This window comes from Ornithodoros turicata, chromosome 6 (genome assembly GCF_037126465.1).
Source record: "Ornithodoros turicata isolate Travis chromosome 6, ASM3712646v1, whole genome shotgun sequence".
In the NCBI taxonomy this organism is placed as follows: Eukaryota; Metazoa; Arthropoda; class Arachnida; order Ixodida; family Argasidae; genus Ornithodoros; species Ornithodoros turicata.
In genome coordinates, this window is record NC_088206.1 from 12,503,869 (window position 1) to 12,522,410 (window position 18,542).

General features: G+C 45.2%; 1 protein-coding gene and 1 long non-coding RNA gene across 6 annotated transcripts in view; both read right to left on the reverse strand.

Annotated features, from left to right (window-relative positions):
• LOC135399107 (orexin/Hypocretin receptor type 1-like) overlaps positions 1-18,542 on the reverse strand; it is a 109,730-nt gene that overhangs the window by 9,472 nt on the left and 81,716 nt on the right. For all 5 annotated transcript variants that reach the window (XM_064630815.1, XM_064630814.1, XM_064630811.1 and 2 more), the window contains one exon: positions 2,634-3,001. In XM_064630815.1, the coding sequence (XP_064486885.1) occupies positions 2,634-2,990 (357 nt within the window). In that variant the 5' untranslated portion in view covers positions 2,991-3,001. The remainder of the gene's footprint in view (positions 1-2,633; positions 3,002-18,542) is intronic.
• LOC135397644 (uncharacterized) lies at positions 14,950-17,594 on the reverse strand. The gene is made up of 4 exons (XR_010423686.1): positions 17,379-17,594; positions 16,048-16,198; positions 15,857-15,948; positions 14,950-15,658 (listed from the first exon to the last, which is right to left on the reverse strand). It is a non-coding gene; the product is annotated as an uncharacterized LOC135397644 (long non-coding RNA).

An 18,542-nucleotide genomic window follows, 5' to 3' on the forward strand; every position in this document is an offset into this window, starting at 1 on the left:
TTGGGCTGGTTGGTATACTTGGTAAAATATTTAAAGAAAACGTCAATAAAAGTCATTTAGGTTGTAGTCAGTGTTGCGTTGTGCCGTTTGTTTTATCGTTCTGTAGTTTGAATTTTCCCCAAGTATTATGATCGCTTTATTCTCCACGCGTTCTCGTGCGGCTCGACTATGGTGAAATATAGCTTGATGGTTTGCGGCGGCGATTCAGGCAGTGCAAAGCGATGGTCTGGCATAGCGCTGGTGAGGGCGGAGCAAACGCGACCTTGCGAAGCTGTGACGTGGCGAGAAACGCGCCCCAGTTGCGAGCTTTTATCATTCACTAGCATGGTCCTGTTCATAGCGTACAAAAGTGTCCAAGTGTATTAAAGTGGAACAAATGCAACTTAGTGCTAGTTATTACATGTCTCTTGCGTGAGAAAAGTTGCAAAAACTCGCTGAAATAAAAACAGCGTGTCTACATGAGATGTTGCCGGCTTAATATTCTGTGACAATCACATAGCAAGGATGTGGCAGTCAATTAAGTTTCGTCAAATAAATTGCAGTTCATTCAGTTGCAATGAATTCAAAATAAGCACGAAACCAAAAGGAACTGGCCGTCGCACATTGAACGTTGAAATAAAAACAAGAAATCCAAGCAGGTTCAGAAGCCATATGCATGGCAACCGAACTCTTGGTTTGTTTGTAAATAAAGCACGAGCATGAGCAGTGTAAGTGTCATAATGTCTTATACCTGCACAGCAGAAAAGCTGTTTATTTCGTAAGTGAACGACGTTAAATGGTAACGCCAACACCTTTCGGAGTCATCCTCAAGAAACAATTTTCCGATGCGCTTATATTTTAATCGACACATCGAATTAACGACAAAGCTGTATTCACCGGTGATTGGCCTTTGCATTTACTGTTTTCCACATCACTTCGGGGGAAGCGAGGGGGGCGGGGGGTCGTGAAACGGCAAAGATCTCCCAGCGGCCTAAATGAATTCGAGGCGGAGCGCGTCCTGTAGCAACGGCGGGCACCATGAAAAGGACATTCAATTTGCTGGTATTGGCATGGTGTATACAACAAGAAGATTGCGAACGACAAGATTAAAGCGTTGCCAGGGTGACCGAAACCGGTGTTGCTGAGTACATGTGATGAGCCGCAACGAAGATACAACAAATGGACAAGAAGCAGGTTTATTGACCCACCTTAGGCCGGCTCCACTCTACTCCCAATTATTATTGGGTTTATTGAAAAGGAGTAGGAAGAAGTGCACACGTTACGCAGACGTCAGGTAAAAAAAAATCTCTCTTTGTGGATCACGGGCAGTATCTCCATCTTAACTGGAAGCCACATATTTCACAAGTATGTTCTAAGTTATCTCAAGCGTGTGGTGCTTTGTACAGGGTGAGCAAAATCTTCCCTCTGGCTGTCTTAAGAACTCTGTATTTCTCATTAGTCCAATGCCACCTCTTATATTGCGTTGAATCATGGGGGCACACTTATAAAACTTACTTAAGACCCATTGAACTTCTTCAAAACCGTATAATTCGCACAATATTGAATGCACATCCTAGGCAATCATGTCTACCTTTGTATGAAACACTGCACATTCTGCCATTTAACACACTGTGTTTTGAAAGGACTGTATTGATGATAAGGAAATGTATTATTACTGAAGGGCTAGTTCTAGGTCTTCATCTTTCCACTCGCACCAGCCGCTCTGTGTTAGGGCATCATCTCTTAGTACAACAACAGGCGAATGAGCATGGGATGCGTACTTTACAATATCAAGGTGTAATTAAGTGGAATTCCTTACCACTATCTGTAATTTCATCTAGGAACTTTAAATTAGCATTACATAGGCACTTACTTCACAGTACTGGTCTTGAATCAATATAGATAACACTGTTTAGGATTTTTTGTGACTATATTTTTAGTGTAGTAGTATTGGGGTTCAGTGTATACTGCTGTCATATATATTTGTTTGACATGTTTCTACGGATCGCACTAGCTTCGGCTATGATCCGGATGGCCTTTCAGCCTTAATGTATCACTTTTATGCTGTCACTGAAATAAAAAAAAAAAAAATCTGTGCGGAGGAAGAGGAAGAAGAAGAAGCAGAAGGATTTCCTGGGAGTGTATTTATCGAGCGCCGGAATTTTGTGAAGCGAAAAATGGCTAGCCTTTCGGATTCCTCTGTATACATATACACTGCTCCGTCGCATCAGTCACGTCGTGCTCCTTACAGAGCTATGGAGGAAGCTGACAAGTGCTGAAGACAATGGACTACCTACGACTCCAACAGAGCCTCCTAAACAAAAGACCTCCGACAAAATGTTCCTCACGGCGGTATTCAAAAACGATCCTCGCCTCGACTTCAGTGAGTGAAGGAACGAAACGCTCCTCTACTCGGGAAGCCATTGGGTTTGAAGGAAATACCGGCGTACAGTGTGGGTACTCGAAGATAGCGAGAAGGATTTCCTCTTTCGAGCCAGAGAGTTTCTAGCCAATGCCGATCTCGAGGAACAGCTCGAGTGTAGGGTCGAAGGGAGCATTGTTTCAGAATACGGTCCAGCGTACGTTAAGCACTCAGAGCCCTCCACTAAACGGAAGACGCGATGAAAATAAACTTAGACGCACACACAACTTACCTGCAAGTAGAGGACGATCTTGCACAGCGCACCTCCGAAGAACCAGGTCTCTGTGACGTCCCATAGCACAGTGGGTGGCAGACAGACCAGGATGACCATAAAGTCAGCCACGGCCAAGTTTACGATGAAATAGTTGGTGACCGTCCTCATGCTGGGGTTTCGGTAGACGGCAATGCACACTAGAGCGTTCCCGACGAGACCGACGACGAAGACGGCGACGTGAAGGCTGATAAGACCCCATTCGTAGGGGGAAGGGAAGACGTACTCTTCCAAAAGGTCCAGGTACTCGGCTTCGGAGACACACAACTCGTTGAGACAGGATACATTCATGTCTACCGTTAAGTTATCAACCGGCATCGTGCAGAGGGCTGTAATAAATGGAAATAAAAGTGTGTAAGAAACAGAGTAAAGAAAAAAATAATTAAACTGTCGTTATCAGAAAGGAGGACAGCGTATCCAAACTGTTTAAATTTCTGCTCTCTCGGCCCATAATCGAATAATGACGGGCCAATAAGCACTAGTTTTCCTTCAAACATTCTGTTGCTGACTCGGCAGGATTGAGAATTGGGAAGCAAAGGGAAGAAGGTTGAATGCGATTGGTCACGGGACACATACAACCAACTTGACAACGTGAGTCTTCGCGCGTGTCTGAATGCTATCGCTGACCACAGCAAGCAAGGCATTGTTGCTCTGCAAGGGTTTTCTTTGTCAAGGTTATTCATGCTACTACGTAGAACTATAAGACGCTGGCACATAGAACATTGTTCTACCTAAATGTTACTGACTTCTCCCCTCTTGGCTTTCTGACTTGCCAGCCTCCTTGCCAGCCTTTCTATGGTGCGTGTGTACTTGGGATAGATCAAATGCAGCGTACTTTTCTTTTCAAGGTCAGTACTGTTTCCGCATTTGACCCATCTGGCGTGCATTGAAAGGCAGAAAGCTTATGGTGATGCAACATGTACAGAGCTTTACAGTCAGAACAATATGTTGTTGGAAGGGTTAGCTCATAGATGAGAATGAAAGGAAGGGAGTATATGGAGTACATATGAAAAACAAGCGCGCAATGTACCTTCTCACATACGCGTCGCATCCTAGCGGATCTCCAGCGAACCACTCTCGGCGCGCGCCAAAACACGTGCACGTTGTGTGGCACAAGGGACCAAAACCGGTCCGAAGTGGGACCGACGAGCTCGCGCCGTTCGCGCGGTCTCCCCACTGGTCCCCACTTCTGTCGTCCCCATACAGTGCCATCTAGTGAAGACGGAGATAACCCTCTCCGGCGTTTCGAGGTCATGCGCATAGGGCGTTGTGAAAAAGGTCCATAGATTCAGAGAGGGCATGCAAGCAAGCACCTACAGCACACATTTTACATACATGATATACCAAAACTAGAATAACGTACTCTTATCATTGACGTAAAATGAAGCTATTCAATAGAGAGATGGAGGTTTAGCTAAATCGATAGATTTTGCTCACAACGGTGCAGAACAATAACTGCAGAATTCCTACTGGCTGTTTAGCTACGTCGGCTGATGTAACCTGTTTCAAAAATCTCTCCAATTATTTCTGCAATGACATCGTTAGGCTTACCGCTAGAGAAACAATTCATTCTCACAAAGCTGTGTTAGCTGTTTCAACCAAAATTTCACCTGTATTCTTCACAAACACTCACTTTCGCACTAACGTAAGAATAGCGTATCAAAAACAAAGCAACGTCAACGATGTACAAAACACACGCGGTATACACCCATGCAGTATGGACATTGTGATCAATATCATGTTGTCCGCCGCACGTGCGATGTGTCCTGAGTATCACAGCCCGCTCGCGTTGCTACAACAGATTCAAAGTTCCAGCCGTCACATACAGGAACTCATGTCGTACTCGAACGCCATCTCCAAACGTAATTAAGGACCACTGAACGTATGCATAACGAGGCTTCAACTCAATTCTAAACGCATCGCCAATTCTAATTAAAAGAGCATCCCACTCCGAAAGCTTCATTTGAATAACACGTGCTCTGCAGATCCAAACTCATTGTTTTCTGAAGTCAGAGCTGTCGTCGAGTCTAATCAAATACCCATTAAATCTCTGTTTCGTGAGAAACAAGAGAAACAGATTACTCAAGGATTAAGTGTAATGGATTTCGCGGCAGAAGAGGCAAACCTCAAGCGGCCTTGAAAGTTTCGAACATCTTTAAGCCTGCGGACGAGGCATTGCAAGGAGGGATGGCTGTCATTAGAGATCAAGCTAATGACATGTTTACATCGGGACAGGCGTCTCCGGAGCACGTGAATAGAAAAGAAAGTTGGAAATAGAACAAATACAACCCCAATGTGTCCAAGAGGCACAACAAAGACCGAGCAGGGTCCAACTAATGAATGTGTCCAGTTAACGAGATAATAGTTAGACCAAATACACCAATGACCCTCAACGCACTGCACAATGTACCCTGTCCTTAGGGCAGTAGCCAAGAAACGCGGAGACTTCAGAGGGTGGTGAGAAGGTCACAGTTTCTGGTCTTCGTATAGTCATGATTCTCCTGCTGTCCACATTTGTACGTCGGCTGTTTGCATCTCGACAACACAACGCCGCGTGCAACCTGCACTGTCCTGGCTATACGTCTTCATGACCTGTCAATGGGACGCGACGGAACGACACATCCTTATGCGTTAACTAGAAGCCATCGATACCAAACCATTCCGGATATAGCAGATTCTTGGCACAATCCCGCACGCCGGTGCTGGGACCTTCGATTACTTACGACATTTCTAATAGACACGCTATACACTGTAAACTTTTTCACACCTTTAAAGGTGTGCGCTATGCACATTCAACCTGGTTGCGTAACATTGCATCTCCAGGATGATATTTTACAAAATTCGGAAAGCATTACTAAAGATCAAATGTCAGTGCAAATCTTGCTTTCATTATGTCTTAGATATCGTAGGGACGAGCTAATGCATATATGCATCGCTACCGATAATCGGGCACGCGCAAGTGTCTACAATACTGTTGAACAATGTTGAGATGTTGCAAGACTGAATTTTTGGAGGATAGACAACACTCGAGTAAAGAAAATTTGTGCGAAACCGTGCTCCATTACGATGTTACCAAAATTACACCGAAAAAGGCGTACGCCATGCACGTTATTACACCTTTAAAGGTGTGAAAAGATTTAGAGTGTAGGGTGCTAACATGTCCAGCACATATCCACATATTCGTGAAGTTCGTTAAATAGACCCACAGGAGACCAAACATCAGGGTGAAAATGCTGCTGCTATGGATATCCATTGGATGTAACTTTGATCCACGCGAAGCTCCCTTGGATATCCAAATATCCACGGAGTTATATCTTCTGGACATTTGTGGGATGGGCCTACCATGGCACGCGTGCGTGTCACGCTAATTCACCAAATCAAGTTTCAACCCACACGAATCGGGGTAGAGTCCCGCAACTTGTGCGGGGAAGCCCCCTTCTCTTGTATCTGTGTTAGGTTTCATATTGTTTGTTTGATTTCGCATGTCGTATCTAGAACGTGGGTGTTGCTGCGACAATAAGAACGTCCCGCAGGCAGTGGCTCAATTTTTGTTGTTTTGTTTGCACCAGAAGAAGTCAATACATCAATAAACATTAGGTCGTGTGCAACAGGGACAGGCGAAAGAAACTATGCTGTTGTGAAGTGCGGATTCCCACATCCTTTATCATCACCTTCGAGGAGGATTTCACTGCAGCACGCCGAAGAAAAAAAAAAGGGTGGGGGAAGACAGAGATATCGTTAGGGCGCGAAGTTATTTTTACCAGATTGCGCAGACAGCCGGCGCGAAAAAGATAAATACATGATAGGCGAGAGGTGATACAAAAGCTATGTTTTTGAAAGAAATTCGGAGAAAAAAGAAGTAGATGGGTGAAGATGTTTCGTAATGGAAAATACAGAAGAAGAAGAAGAAGAAGAAGAAGAAGAAGAAGAAGAAATACTGGACCGGCAGGAAACTTCAGCGTTAGAATTACTAAACTTTTTTCACGCTGATATCTGGATGGTGAAAATGAAAATGGTATATTGTGCGACGACTCAGTTGAGGCATACAGAAGGAGGCCAGAGCGGTTTCGATTTCTTCGAGTAGAGAAATTGATTTTTAGAGCGAAGAAAGCGTCCACTGTTATGGGAAGACAGACTCCGTCCGAGTTTCCCGTCAATTAAGATTAAAAGCGTGGCAGCCGAAGATGACAGCTATCCCGAGCTTTTGCCGTGCCCGCTGACATAACTGGGCGCTATTCGGTGCTGGTCGGCTTCACAAACACGAAGAGAACTCTAGGCAACGAGGGATAAGAAGCATAAAAAAGAATATCGCCAGCGATCACGAGTGTGTTTTTGAACTGCGTTGCTATGACTGTGGCTGTGACTGTGGCTCTGGCTGTGTCTATAGCAGCATGTGTGTGCATTAGCGAACCGCATCTTGTTATTCATCGATACCAACTTCCCCATATCAGGACGCTAGAGCTGTAGCACGAGCTTTTTCAGGCAATAATGTGAACTTTTTTACGACAATTTTTGCGGACAGTGTTGAGAAGTCTTCCGTCCCTGGCGTTCCACTGACGAACTCGAACGCCTATCGTGATTGCTATGATAAGACTGATATGACAATTAGCGCAAATAGGTCCAGTTGCTGGTTTGCAGTGTAGTATAAATTCCCGCGTATCAACAATTCACACGATTCATAGGCATGAGCTTTGAATGCTTTCTGATAAATGGCATTAGTCACATTAGAAAGCAGAAATGTCTTCATTGAAGCATGCTTAGAACTAATAGAGGGCGATTTCATCTCAGATCAGGCAAGCCGGTCCCCTTTGGTCCTCCGATTTCGTTGATTCTTTTTTATGCTAAAGCCACACCTCTATGATGAACAGTGCCACTGGTCCGAAACTTGAGATCGCAGTAGTTGTCGAGAAAAAAATTGACGAGCGTGCCTGGGTGGCGTCGTGCGCTTCACAGAATCTTCCTCGGGTGGTACTTTGAGAGCGTCTCGTCCGCACCACGAACACGCTAGAGGAGCGCCAATTTTTTTGCGCATTCTACAGATGTCGGACTACCACTTAATTTAAAAAAACGGGCATTTCCTCTCACGAACTGTTCGATAAAAAATCGCGAAAACGCTCGTGAGCGCGATTTTACGCACACTTTAAACTTTTATTGCGGAAGAAGTACGCATGGCAGAATTACGAACTATGCACCAAATGAAAGATAATTAATTGCTCTTTCCAACGGCGTATCACACATAAATGTGAGTGTTACTGGAGAATAGGTAGAATAAGACGAACCATGCTGCCTCAGTGAAAGTACACGAAGTTCGTAGGTCAATTCCTCAAAAACCCCACCTTTAATTTTGGCAACAAAAATTGCATGGAATCCTGAATATATTACCTTTCCAATGGTGTAAAATTTGTGTGTTCTAAAAGTTTAGAACCGAAATGCCAGCGCCCATAAGGAGAGCAGGTACAACGCCGTCATGCGGTTCCAATTCTGGCCACCCTCCGGCGTTTGTACTGATCGTCGACGAAGGGAACCTGGCTTTCATCACCTCCTGTGCCTGAGATGGACATTTCGTGCCATATCGTATTTCGACTAGGACAGGGTGCAAAGAACAAACGTTGCTAGTATGTTACGTACATGAGGAGAGCAGGTACAACGCGGCCCGACGGTTCCATGTTCTTCCGTTCTAATCCTTTGTTTTCTGTTGACAGGCGCTTGAGATGTGGTCCGTATTTAACGACCTTGAAGCAGGGCAGCTGGCCTAATATATTGATCCGCATGTACAGGAATAATACAACACTGCAAGCCGGTAGAGTGGTTTATTTGGTGACTGGCTTTGCTATCGCTCACCTTTAGAGAGAATTTACGAAAGACACTAAAACAAGAGTAAAATATAGTTACAGTGCATGAAAGAGCCGTATGTACATTTTAAATACAAAACACAGCTGTGAAAGTGGAATGCGGAAATCGGGAACAAATGTCACCTATGTGTGAGCGGCATTACAAACTGGTCCTGTTGGAAAGCATAGATTTGTATGCACATCACCAGCCAGACGTAGTGTGCTGATCGTTCGGCGGGCTGAAAACAACGCAGCTATGACCAAGGTTCAAACATGTCCTCGGCGGTTCTTGCTAGCTGAACTCCAGATACTGCATGACCTTCAGATGCTTTGTACCACACATGGGATGAACGGATCCCTGTCACTGGCCGAACCAGTTCCCATTCATCCTTTTTCGAATTTCGAAAGGCTGCAACCTGAGCCGACGGAATGTGCAGCAGTTCCGTTGCGTGTTCCTTCTTTTTGAGAGCGCACACAAAATCTTCAGCGGTTTGAATAGCTTCAGCAGGTGGACATCGCAAGTTATGCAAGCTTGCGATATGTTTCAAAGAGCCCCCGACACCATCGCACGCGTTTTTTCCTTGGCCACTGGCAGAGAAAATCCATCGCAGCAACAAGTTGTTTTTCCCCATTTCATAGAGCTGGTATCTGTTCTTAAAGTGCGCTGCAGCACCGTCGGACACGTATATCACATGGGAAAACACGGGCAGGATGTCTTCTATAGCCTCGGTTATGTTTTGGAGGGCAAGAAGGGCATGTGCAGTATCGTGAGATAGGTCGTCACTCACTGTGGCAAAACTTTTTGTCGAAGACATGGTCGTTACAACACAGGTGAATAAGGATATTTGATCCGTCTTCCAATAACGCCCTTGGACCTCACTTGAGAAGTTGACTCTCCAGTTTTCTGCGAAATCGAAGTGCATGATGACATGTCTTGGATCCACGAAGGCCTTCTCGTTCCAAATGGCGCTTCTTTGTATATTGTATATATATTCATGCTTGGTGTACAGAGCAGCACATTTCCTGACCGCCTTCAGGAATATCGATGCCTTTAGCGTTTTCCTAATTAGGTCACCAGATTCCCAGAGAGCCATATCAACGTCGTCGGCACGCTCGATCCTTAGCTTCTGTAGGTTGATCGTTTTGGCCCCTTGACAACTGCGACACTCTTGCAAAAAGCATGTCCTTTGTGGCTCAGGACATACAGACATCGCATTCAGTTGGTCTCTGCTTAGCTGGATGGATGACGCACTGTTTATGGCCGCGATGATCAAATCAAAGTTTGCGCAGTACAAACACACGCACTGTTCCGGACGTGGGTCTGTGCGAACCCACTTAGGCCGAAGTGTGTAGAACTTCGTCAGTCCTATATTGATGTCCGGATGAGCACTCTTGAGCAGGCTAAACGTTTCCCGTATAGAACGAGTCATAAAGCGCTTTGCAACAGCGACTCTCTTCCCGTCTCTGGTGACATGAATTACGTCTTTTTTGTTGGGACTTTGGACAGAACAGTCCTTTTCGTCTTCAAGATAGTACCGGAGTGCAACCTGTACGTCGTTTTCGCTGACAGGATGCCCACCATACTTGTCCGGCATCGCCCACACGCCCTGCTTCCCTTTCAGGCTTTTTGATTTTTCTATCACATATTTCGTTGCATCCGGGATCAGTCCTACTATTTCTTTTTTCGTCATGTTTTCAGGAAGAAGCGTAAGAATCTGGCATCTTCCTTGATTAGTGGTGCACTTCTGATAAGCGGTCCTGATGTTGCGCAAAAGGCTAGAACATCTTGTGCAGTCTTTTCCGGAGGTGGTCGGTTCGTCTATGTCATATGCATCACTTATTCTGCGGCTTATTGACCTGCTCAATGCGTCGCCAACTTCTCTCCGTTTTCGTGACGCATACGACGGCATTTGTTTCCTTTTGAGAGACGCCGGCTGCCGCAGCGGAGTTACGTCGATATTTGCCGTCGAAATACTCTTATTAATTTCTTCAATAATGTCCTCACTCTGAACATAGTCTGTGTCAGATAGAGCAACGGGCGAGGACTGCGATAGACCACTAATTGCTGAACGAAAGTACGCAACACAATTCTTACATAGTTGGTCCTCACCGCAGACTTCATCACGTCGCTCAGGGTCGAGAAGCGCCTTCAGCGCATCGATGTCAAGGCTTGACACAGTTGTGAATCCACTCTGGCGAAGAATCCTTTTCTGATGTCGACGTGCATAATCGGCACAAAACACACGTTCCTCACTATAAATGTTCCGAGCCATGGAGACGACTTCCAACGCTGACGAACCAAAAGTTATTCAGACACCTCACTCAACCGCTGCATCGTCGACGGCAGGTCCGTGCATTATTGGCCACACACGGCGACCAAACGAACCTGTCCACACCGCAGCAAGGTCATTTTTGTTAGGAAGTCTGGCGTCTGGTGTCCCCAGTGCGGGTTTGCTTATTACTTATAATCCGTATGTACATCCGGCAAAGGCGATGGGACGCGGGCACAAAGTTTGGGTGAAAGAGAATATAGCCTCCGCGTCACGCAACCTGATGCCAATGTTTCTTCTTTGCAGCCTGTCCGTTGTCGAAATACGATATGGCACGAAATCTCCATCACAGCACAACAGGTGATGAACTGCAGTGTAGCATAGATACGTGGAAGTCAGGTTCCCTTCGTCGACGATCAGTACAAACGCCGGAGTATAGCCGGAGTTGGAACCGCATGATCGCGTTGTACCTGCTCTCCTCATGCGCGCTGGCATTTCGGTTCTAAACTTTTAGAACACACAAATTTTACACCATTGGAAAGGTAATATAATCAGGATTCCATGCAATTTTTTTAACCAAAATTAAAAGTGGGGTTTTTGAGGAATTCACCTACGAACTTCGCGTATTTTCACGGAGGCAGCATGGTTCGTCTTATTCTACCTATTCTCCAGTAACACTCACATTTATGTGTAATACGTCGTTGGAAAGAGCAATTAATTATCTTTCATTTGGTGCATAGTTCGTAATTCTACCATGCGTACTTCTTCCGCAATAAAAGTTTAAAATGTACGTAAAATCGCGCTCACGAGCGTTTTCGCGATTTTTTATCGAACAGTTCGTGAGAGGAAATGCCCGTTTTTTTAAATTAAGTGGTAGTCCGACATCTGTAGAATGCACAAAAAAATTGGCGCTCCTCTAGCGTGTTCGTGGTGCGGACGAGACGCTCTCAAAGTACCACCCGAGGAAGATTCTGTGAAGCGCACGACGCCACCCAGGCACGCTCGTCAATTTTTTTCTCGGCAACTACTGCGATCTCAAGTTTCGGACCAGTGGCACTGTTCATCATAGAGGTGTGGCTTTAACATAAAAAAGAATAAACGAAATCGGAGGACCAAAGGGGACCGGCTTGCCTGATCTGAGATGAAATCGCCCTAGAGCGAAATCGAAACTCCTTTTTTGATGTCTAATACCCCTGTCACACGGGCATTTTCGATCCTGCTCGACTGAACCTGCTTGAACCCAATGTAGATCGGATGGTTCTACACGGCCGCTTCCAAGCAGGATCGAACTTTGATCCTGCTTGACTCAAGACAGTTCCCATAACAGGATTGAGAATTTTAAGACGGCTCGACGGCCGCCATTTGCATCCTCGACCCCGGTGAACTGTCATAACTTAAGACGGACATGCGCGCGAAGTTACAAACGATGCTTACATCGGTATACGATAAATTACCACTAATATCGCTGTTATATAGGAAACGCGAAATTAATGAGTTCCGTTTATTCATTTGCACAGGTCAACCATTCAATGCGCATTGAAAGTGGCCGTGTAGCAGCGTCAAAACTCGAGCGTGCTCGGGAAGTTCAATGCAGATCGGATTCGAGAAGGATCGAAATGCCCGTGTGACAGGGGTATTACATTGTTATGTGTCTTCCCCCGCTCGCCGTACTACAATTTCCCTGTATGCAGATATAAAACAGCGTCTTCAACATTCCTATTGTCTCACTGTTTTTTCACTGTACTCACTGTTCCAAATGCCTATAGGCCTCGTATTACACCAGGCCCGAAAGCTTCACGATTTTCCAATTAAAAACGTGTGCCGAACTTAGTTCCCTTACCTGCCACAATGGCGCAACGCTGCTGAATAAAACATCAACATTTAATGAGTATTTCATTAAACTCGACGACAGGTCTGAGTTGAGAAGACAATGAAATCGCTTTAGTAGAGTACGCGTAATCCGAATAAAGCCTTCGAAGTAGGGCGAACCTTTCATCCTCTTTTAATTGGAATCGATGATGCGTTCAGGATTGAGCTGAGGCATCGTTATACGGTAAGACATAGAAACAGAATACAAGCGAGCCGCGGTTTATGCTAGATGTTACCACCAACCACCGTTGTATACATTTAGTGGTTACTTATATCGAGAGATACTGTGCTTGTACTTACACAGTATCTCTCTTATGCCGTACTTATCTCATACGTATGCTGTAAGTGGGAGTATAATGCAGCAGGAAATTTTAATTTGCCGTCGCAACACAAGCGCGCTGTGTTCTCATGAGACATTCTCGTGAGACATTGCACGTTCTATGCGGACAATATTAAACTGATCGTTATATCTGTATATCGCCCTGAGCGGAGACGATATCGTTAGATGTCACTTTATGTAAAATGTGCGACGGCTTGCGTCGTTTGCTATGATCGTCTATACTAACGTCGAACGTGCCGGCCCAGGGTTGCCATTAAATTACTTGAAAGCACCATTCTACGTCAGCGTTCACTATAGATACGACGAATATTGGAAGAGTACCGCATGAGTGTAGCTGCGTCACGCAATTTTCAGGGCGGAAAAGAGGAACAGTGCAGATATTTCTCGTGAAGAATCGTGGTCTAACACCTTTTTGGACCATGTAAACACTATGTCAAAGTAAAAAGTAAGTGAGCTTAGTCTGGCACAGGATATTCTTCTGATCGTGTAGGCCTGGTGTAATACATAGAGGCCTACATACGCGGTCGTGGAACACAACTTAGTATTCCGGAGGTTAATGTCTGCCCACAAGCCGCAGTGCAGACCAAGACGGAAACCGAAAAGACACTGTCACTCGACTCCGCTGAAAGCCATCATGTAATACACAGTTGATACCAGTTGTTTACACTCTTATTCTATACCCTGTGCTGTTTCTTTTGCGATATGCCTCTGTGGTCACTCCGTCTTACAGTTCCCGCGTATTCACCCGAGCGACATCCTCACGGAATATTCTAGTGGAAGAAAAAGCGAAAACACTGCTCACAGAGTCGAAGTTCCGTCCCGTGTTAGGTTGAGCATTCACACAGTGCGGAATATCGAGAGTGGCGTACTGCGCATTTAGCAGACGACACTTAGCAGACGACCCCGTAAGCGTGTTTTCCTGTCGTCTGCTACGGAATATCTTGTGGCTGGGTAGCAGGATATTCCCCACGGTTAGCAGTGTACATGAAGACACGACGTTGAGCGCTCGCGCTCACGTGACAGCAGAAAACTATGACGCTTTTCGCATCTTCCGCTTCTGGGGGAATGTCGCTCGTGTGAATCCTGGTTCCTGGAACAAAGCAAGCTTCCAATATGTTGGTCGTTGGTCACCCTTATCTGCATATTGAACGGACGCGGGCTTTGTATACTTTGTTAGTCTTGAGGACAGATGGGATGCCGTGCTAAAGTTGACAACCACGCCATCACACAGAAGTCACATACGGCACCTGAAAGCAGTCTTGGGTAAGTTACTTCTAAAAAGTAACTGAGTTACAGTTATAGTTACTTTCTTGGTCAAGTAACTAAGTTACATTTATAGTTACTTTCTTTGTCAAGTAACTAGTTACAGTTATAGTTACTTTCTTTGTCAAGTAACTAGTTACAGTTACAGTGACTGAGAGAAAGTAACTTAGTTACATTACAGTTACTTTTTATAAGAATGACCATGAGAGGATGATACAATTGTTAAAAACATACATTTATTTGCATTTACTTAAGTGCAATAAAAGTATATTATTGCACTTAACCAGCAGCTGTATAAGTCAATAAAGCGGCTCTCCCACGGCGAAAAATACGACATGTGTACGCGACCGAAGAGCGAAGAGCACAAGGCATACACTCTTAATCGTGTGACGCGTAATAAGGGGCACTTTTTTGCATTATTTTGACACTTAGAATACGTGATGTTTTGTGCCGCGCAGAGAGTCGGTCGAAGGGTGCCGCTTAGTCTAGACGCTACACTGTGCCAGCAACAGCATGTGGCACGTTGTACCGATTATGCCAGTGGTACAGGCGGACTGGCTCCAGCTCCGGCACTTCGTAGCACGCAGAATATACGGTAGTGTGTGCCGCCTCGTGGGCCTGGTAGCGCGTGCCACATAACATCGTCGACGGTGGCTTTACCATGCAAAATCAACCGCACGACAAAGTTGCACAACACTGTAACAAGAAGATGCATGACAACTTTACTTCTCGAAATGTGCACCGTACGCAATAAATGTAAGACAGGCTGAGACAATCAAATATTGCACACAGTAAAACAACATTGGAGAAAAATACCACCCGGAAGCTGTGCAAACGGTTAAACTAAAGTAAGCTGGTCCATAATCACCGGGAGTTGATAGTTGTCAACAGTAAAATAATAACATTGGAGAAAAATAAGACCAAGCAGCCTCGTTAAAAGTTAAAACAAAAATGTGTTAAAGCAAAAGTGAGGTGCTCCACAATGACCAGCAGTTCATACCCGTCACCGTTAAAACAATAACATTGGAGAAAAATACGACCAACAAGTTGCGCTAGTAGTTAAACGAAAGTGAGCGGCTCCATAATGACTAGCAGTTCATACTTCTCAACTGGGCCAGTGTACGAAACACAAGAAATCTCCATATCACAGCAATGTCGAGGACAGGTAGGTATCATGGAGTACGAAGACAAGAATAGGTGGCAAACCCTTTGCCACATCCGGTGATGTTACACCACAAAACAAAAGAAGACGAAAACAGCGAAGACTGGCTACGACGCGCTTGAAAATTGAAAATGGCGTGGTTGGCATGCTTGTAGCCTGGGTAGCTGATGTAGTCCCTTCTGTCTGGGAAGTAGAATTTCCGGTGGCTTGCTGGGTGTACTCAGTGCTGGGCTTGTCTGCCGATGCTACACCTGGGTGTTACAATCCGTTGTTAGGCGGTATGAAAATGGGTTAACTAGCAACATAGGAGGAAGAAAATCGGGAGGGAGTCGCGATTTACATGTGAGACGAAGATTTCGCCTCCTAAATGCTCTAACTACGGTATGTAGTCGGGCACAATGGAGGACAAGCGCCAACCCCGGCCCCCTTGGCTACAAAACACAACTCACCTGATTCAGGGCCAGCTCCGCCCCCGATTTGTGGCAAGTCCGGAAAGATGGCTGCACGCCGCTTGCATTTGGATTACCTTCACCAAGTAGGTCTGCTCATGAAAAGAAGTAAAAACAACGAGTGACAGAGACTGTTAACTTGTTCAAAATACGTCACAAAGCAGAAATAGTGCATGGGCGGAAGCTCTCACCAAGCGCGGCATGCTCCGTTGGCAAATGCCCGCAGTAAGCGCACCATCCGGGCATGAGAGGGGCACCGCAGTCGTTTCGATAGAATTCCAAGCAGTCACAAGATTTGCATATATCACGAACCACGCCTCGCGCGTCCTTGTTGTTTGACATCTAAAAATAACGTAAAATCACAACATATTCCAGATAGTGCGTGAGGCAATAACGATCTCGTCAACGAAGTGGCGCGACTCCACTGCTTGGTGGCTGTGTGCAGTGCACTGTGCCAGTCTTTATTGTTTTAGTGCGAAATCATTTCTTGCCTCATGGGTAGAGAGAGAGAAATGCATGATGACGATGATATGGGGTAGAGGCAGGTTGTCACCAGAAAATATCCACCAGTTAACCATTCTAATTCTATCTAGTTAACCATTAATAATTAGTCAACTAATTAACTAACACCAATTAATAAACACTAATTACTCAACCAATTAACTGCCACTGATTAGTCATCTACTTAACTGTCACTAATTTGTCAATTAATTAACAGTCACTAATTAGTCACGACTAATTATTGAACTGATTAACCCTCATTAATTAGTCAACACTAATCCGGTGACCACAATGACATCATTAGTCAACACCAATTAGTCAAATAAGATCATTAATTAGTCAACGCTAATGCTTTCGCATTGACGCACGCAAGGACACCTAAGTGCCTCCCACAATTTTTGTCCTCTTCCTTGACACGTAATTTCGTTTCGTAGTCCTTATTTTCGCTGCTGCCGCTCTGTATTCTGGTAATCGAGCAACAAATCCAAACACTCCCCCTCGCTTTAGGCGACCCATCCGAAAATGTATTGCTTCCAACATAGCTGTCTGTGATCTGTTTCGCGGCTTCCGCGAATACCATAAATCCTGCGAATAACTATGGTAGCTAAGTAATAACCAGGCACAGCAAGCTCTACCGTACCTGTTTATTACTCAAGCACTGTACGCAGAGTCTGCAGAACGCTGCGGAACTACGGAACACAAATTACAGGCAATTATGTCGCAAGCAGTGCGAGGGGCCAAGCACACTACGACGTGGTCCCAAAAACTTACTGGTAATCTCAGGGGAATATTAGTAATAATACTTAGAGCTCTGCAGAGAGACGGAGCTCTAATCTTGCCCTTTCAATTTGCCACTTTCACTTCGCTGCCAATCGGCAATGCTCGTCTGCAAACGCGCACTGATGTGAATATCGTATCGCATCACAGCCTATGCTTTTTGGTCTGGCAGGCTTTCCAAATACTGTGGGAGCATCTCATACGCATTAATCGTTACAAAATGAGACGTAATCACATTTCTTACCTTCAGAATCCTGCCGGCCGAGGTTGCACAGGCAGAGCACGCACCGTTCGCGCCGATGCATTCGAAAAGCAAGGCAGGGACGCCTGTGGTCGTCCGCCGGATGCTACTTTGACGCCACTTCACCTTTGTCAACTACTAGGCTGTCAACTGTCTATGGACCATGCTAAACTAAAAGTACATTGCGTACCGTATCAAGCAACGTGGATTATTAAAGCTAACACGTCAGCACAATAAAATAGTGGAGGACTACGTTGCGCAGCGCAGTGATGTGACAACGCATTTGAAGACGCGGGCTGTTCGGTTGGTTCGGTGAGGAGAATGTATGAGGCAGAGAGGGAAGAGCAACCGTGTAAGGGGCACAATAGGCGGCACATTTCTGCTGAAGAGCGAGGTGCCGCCTGATAAGGGTTACAAATGGGTTTATACCGCTATAAAAGGCTGGGAAAATTTGTCTCGCCTATGATTTTCGGAAACAACGCCTAAAATAGCCGTTTTTTTCTCGTAAGGGGCACAATAAGCGTATTTGGGTTTAGAGTGTAGGGCACATACCGATTAGGTACAGAAGGAAGCAACGCACTGTTAGCGGGGAGTAGAGTACGGTAGGGTGAAGAAGAAAAAAAGGTAACGACATTTATTCGAGTAACTAGTTACATTTTGCAGTTACATTCACAGAAATAGTAACTAGTTACAATTAAAAGCTACCTTTCTGGAAATGTAACTAGTTACCCCTAAACGTAACTAGTTACAGTTACAAGTTAAAAGTAACTTAGTTACTACCCAAGACTGCTTGAAAGAATCCAAAAGTCGCGATGGTTGGAGTTTTTATGGCGCACACGCAACTAAAGGATCCAAAGAATTGGCGCCGTTCTCTGTCCGTTCAGCGTGTGTAACAGGATTGATAGTTGCGAAGCCTGTACAGTTTCTTTTCCCCAGACGCATTCTACAGCGATTTTCCAATGCAGTGTTTATCTTAGGTACTACATACTCTTTGTAGGCGACACACAATTGAGAATACCTGCGGGAAATCGACATAACAAGCTCCCGTATTGCTTGCATCACAATGATGGATTTCCCTCGAGGAGCGATCAGCGACGACGACATGGAGCCACAAGATAAATGAATGGTTCCCCTATACACAGGGCGCGTTTACCTCGAGAGTATTCC